General features: G+C 37.6%; 2 protein-coding genes across 2 annotated transcripts; both read right to left on the reverse strand.

Annotated features, from left to right (window-relative positions):
* Nucleotides 1-709: 709 nt before the first annotated feature.
* Nucleotides 710-1,286, reverse strand: LOC117280867 (uncharacterized mitochondrial protein AtMg00810-like). The gene is made up of 2 exons (XM_033660630.2): nucleotides 954-1,286; nucleotides 710-817 (listed from the first exon to the last, which is right to left on the reverse strand). The coding sequence occupies exons 1-2, from the start codon at nucleotides 1,284-1,286 to the stop codon at nucleotides 710-712; spliced, it is 441 nt and encodes a 146-aa protein (XP_033516521.2).
* Nucleotides 1,287-1,474: 188 nt separating this feature from the next.
* Nucleotides 1,475-2,483, reverse strand: LOC108948099 (uncharacterized mitochondrial protein AtMg00820-like). Its single transcript, XM_018776795.2, has 2 exons — nucleotides 2,145-2,483; nucleotides 1,475-1,903 (listed from the first exon to the last, which is right to left on the reverse strand). Exons 1-2 carry the CDS (start codon nucleotides 2,481-2,483, stop codon nucleotides 1,475-1,477), a joined length of 768 nt encoding a protein of 255 aa, XP_018632311.2.
* Between the last annotated feature and the right edge of the window lie 2,077 nt (nucleotides 2,484-4,560).

The raw sequence follows: 4,560 nt of genomic DNA on the forward strand, positions 1-4,560 counted from the left end.
ATAATGATTACTTTTGACTGTTAGGTTTTTAGAAGTAATTAGACTCTAATCTTTCTAGGATTTCTCTTTAATCCTCGACTTGATGACAAATAGGAGTGATGCTAACAAGATTAGAGAGTTTGAGTATAGCAGTAATTTCAGTTATTAAGTCCCAATGATTTAAGACAAAATGACACGTACCTGAGTCAAAGAACCAACTCCTTAGCAACTCCTTAATCATTTCTCTAATAAAGCTTCAACACAGTATGTTAGTATCATAAGACATCGGCTAGACGTTTTTGGGCGAATGTGTGTGCTCAAGTCAAGCACTAGACTGAATCAAGCACATTATACTCAACATTTACATCTAAGTATAAATTTTTATAGCCAATCATTGGGGTTCAACCAAGCTGGAAGTATTAATTAAACCCGGTTCTAGTCTGTTCCTTTCAAAGTGATCCCTACTTAGAGCCTTATTAAAAATATCAACAATTTGATATTCAAGAAGTTAATTGAGATATTCCCCTTTCAACATTGTTTTTGAGAAAGTGATGTCTAATATGAATATGCTTAGTTATCTTGTGTTTGACATGGATTTTTAGCAATGTTTATGGCACTAGTGTTATCATAGAAAATAAGAACACAGTCAATAAAAATACAATAGTCCCTTAACTGTGGTCTTATTCACAACAACTGAGCACAGAAAGATGCTGCAACCACATATTCTTCTTCAGCTATAGACAACGCCACTGAGTTCTATTTCTTTGTTCCCCAAGACACCAGGTAAGAACCAATAAAATATTCTTTCCTGAAGTGCTTTTCCTGCCAATATGAAACCCTGCATAGTCAGCATCAGCATAACCAACTAGATCAAAATTGTACCCTTTAGGATACCATAGACACATATCAGGAGTCCCTTTAAGATATCTAAGTATTCTTTTGATAGCCTTCATATGAGACTATTTGGGATTTGCCTGAAATCTTGCACACAATCCCACACTAAATACAATATCAGTCCTGCTTGTTGTGAGATACAACAGTGACCCAATCATTCCTCTATACAATTTGGTTTCCACACTTTTCCCTTTTTCATCAAGGTCAAGCTTTTTTGCAATGGCAGTAGGAGTGTCTATAGACTTAGAAGAGTCTATGCTTAATTTCTTCAATAGTTCCTTGATGTATTTTTGTTTATGTATCATGGTTCCAATAGGTGTTTGCTTGATTTGCTGCCCCAAGACGAAGTTTAATTCACCCATCATGCTCGTTTTAAATTCATTTCCCATCATCACGGAAAATTCCTTGCACATTGATTCATTAGTAGCCCCAAAGATAATATCATCCACATATAATTATACAATCAGAAGATTTTTGCCTTTACTCTTCAGAAACAATGTGTTGTCCACCTTTCCTATTACAAAGTTATTGGTTAAGAGTAATTTTAAGAGCCTCTCATACCAAGCTCTTCGAGCCTGTTTCAGTCCATACAAGGCCTTGTCTAACTTGAACACATAGTCAGGGAACTCTTCACTCTCAAACCGAGGGAACAAACAACCTTCTCCTTCAGGTAAACGTTCAAAAATGCGTTCTTCATATCCATCTGATACAAGGTGAACTCTATGCATACAGCAAAAGCTGTTAGCATTCTTATAGCTTCCATTCTGGCTACAGGTGAAAATGGCTCGTCATAATAAGTGCCTTCTTCTTGATTATATCTCTGAACCACATGTCTGGCCTGGTTCCTTGTTATATTCCCTTGTTCATCCAGCTTGTTTCTGAACACCCATCTAGTACCTATGACAATTTTGTTCATGGGTCTTTGCCCCAGGTGCCGGAATTTGCTTCTTTCAAATTCATTCAGCTCCTCTTGCATGGCTATAATCCAATTTGGATCCTTTAGAGCTCTCTTTATGTTCTTAGGCTCAACCTGTGAGAGGAAGGTTATAAGTGCTTCTTAGAGATGACCTGGTTTGCACTCCGGCATTAGGATTAGAGATGATGTTCTCAAAGGGAAGTGATCTTTGATGTTTTCATGGTCTAAATTTCATGCCCAGAGATGGTTCACCCAAGGAGTGACCCAACGGACCAGTGTCAGTAGTTTCATTTGTCTGGGAAGCAGTCAGTATAGTTCTCTCTTCTTCTTCTCGTTCTTCCTAATCACTTTCAACTTCCTTAGGATCTCCTGATCTTTCTTCAGATTGTTGTTCAGGTTCTCTAGAGGTTCTCTCATCAGTGAGCCATATATCATAGTCTTCATCCTGTAGATCTTTCTCAGTCATGTTGTTAGATTCATCAAAAATAACTTGAACATTTTCTTCTACACACAAATTTCTTATATTTAATACTTTGTAAGTGTTACTATGTGGAGAGTAGCCCAAGAAAATTCTCTCATCACTTCGGTCATCAAACTTTCCTAGAGCTTCTTTGTCATTGTTGTGCACAAAATATTTGCACCCAAAGGCTCTTAGGTAAGTGATGTTTGGACTTTCTTCCTCGACGTAACTCATAGGGAGTTTTCTCAAGAATGTGCCAGACCATGCATTTGTTCAGCAAGTAATGAGCAGTATTGACTGCCTCAGCCTAAAAGATCTTGGGCAGTCCATGGGCACTCAGCATGATCCTGCCCATGTCTTCTAGAGATCTTTTTTTTTTCACTACACCATTTTGTTGTAGAGTTCTAGGTGCAAAGAAGTTATGATCAATTCCATGAGTGCTATAGAACTCAAGGAATTTAGAATTTTCAAATTCAGTTCCATGGTCTGTTCTTATAATTGAAACATTACAACCCATCTTATGTTGAATCATTCTGACAAACACACAGAAAACATCAAAAGTTTCATCATTAGATGTGAGAAATAGGGTCCATGGGTACCTAGAAAAATCTACAATGACAAATACATACCTCTTGCCTCTCCTTCTCCCCACTCTCATTGGTCCACATAGGTCTATGTAAAAGAGTTCCAAGGGTTTAGAAGTGCTGACAACCTTTATAGATTTAAAATATGACCTTACATATTTTTCTTTGACACAAGCATCACACAATTTGTCTGAGGTGAACTCAACTTTTGACAGTCCAAGGACCAGGTCTTTTGTTGCCAATATGCTGAGTTGATATAGACTGACATGTCCCAGTATACTATGCCGTAATAGTAGGTCATCTTCCACTACACATAAGCATGTGTGCTCATTCTGAGGAATAGACACAATAAATATCTTGTAGACATTGTTATGTCTTTTCCCTTTTAACACAATTTCATCGGTATCCATCTTAGTGACAGTACATATTTTGGAATTGAATTTTACCTAATTTCCTTTATCACACATTTTAAAAATGATAAGAAGATTATGTTTAAGACCTACTATATAATGCACATCTTCTATAGCATGAGAGTGTGACTTACCAACCTTACAAATACCTGCTATCTGCCTCTTTTTTCCATTTTCAAATGACACACTCCCTCCTTGGAAGGCTGTCAGTGAGAGAAAGTTTTTCTTTTCTCTAGTCATGTCTTGAGCATCCACTGTCTAGATACCATTCTTGATTGTTTCCTCTCACTTTAGCCTGCACCATAAATCACAAGTTAGTCTTGGAAACCCAGACAAGCTTGGGTCATTTTTTATTTATAAAAGAATGAATCAGATCTCTTGTTGCCCAGAAGGGAAGAGAATTAACCATTCTTTTCTTATTAACCTTAATCCACTTAGTTTGAACAAGAGACTTGACTTTTGGTTCTTCTTACTTCTTCACATTTTTAGCAAGACCAAAGGTGTATTAAACTGAGCATGAATTAAGACAGGAAAAGTATCTCTAAAGTGCCCTACCTTCTCACAATTAAAGCACATCATGTTATCAGGAATTCCTAGACACTTTGGATCAAACTTGGGGACAGATTTTCTATAGCCAAGTCCTGATTTGTTAGTGTTGCAGTTTTCATTTAGCCAATTTAGTGCATTTGAGGATCTATGCCACTTGCTTAGCCGAGATAGTTCATATTTTTCCTTTTCAAGATTTTCTTGCAATACTTTATTCCTACATTCAGCATCAGAAAGAGTATTATTAACCTTTTTAGTTCCTTTATCAAGCTTATCTTGCAGTTCACTCATTTTTGGGCCCTTCTCTTTCAGTTTTTCCCATTTCTCCTTTTCAACTATTTTTTTCTTCCATTCAATTGCTCACACTGGGCAGTCTTTGACCATGTAGTCTAGCTTGTTATACTTGTAGCACGCCAAGCTCTCCGCTTTGCGACTCAAGGCATCGGCCACCACATTGGCCTTCCCGGGATGATACAAAATGGTGATATCATAGTCCTTAAGCAACTCTAACCATATTCACTGACGCAAGTTAAGATCTTTTTGTTTGAACAGATGTTGTAGATTCCGGTGGTCTGTATAGAACTCACAAAGGACACCGTACAAATAGTGCCGCCAGATCTTCAAGGCATGGAACAATAGCTGCTAAATCAAGGTCGTGGACATGATAATTCTTCTCATGCACCTTCAATTGTCTAGACGTGTAGGCAATCACCTTACCGTCTTGCATCAACACCGCACCGAGGACAATACGCGATGCATCATAGTATACAG

Source organism: Nicotiana tomentosiformis, chromosome 4 (assembly GCF_000390325.3).
Source record: "Nicotiana tomentosiformis chromosome 4, ASM39032v3, whole genome shotgun sequence".
NCBI lineage: Eukaryota > Viridiplantae > Streptophyta > Magnoliopsida > Solanales > Solanaceae > Nicotiana > Nicotiana tomentosiformis.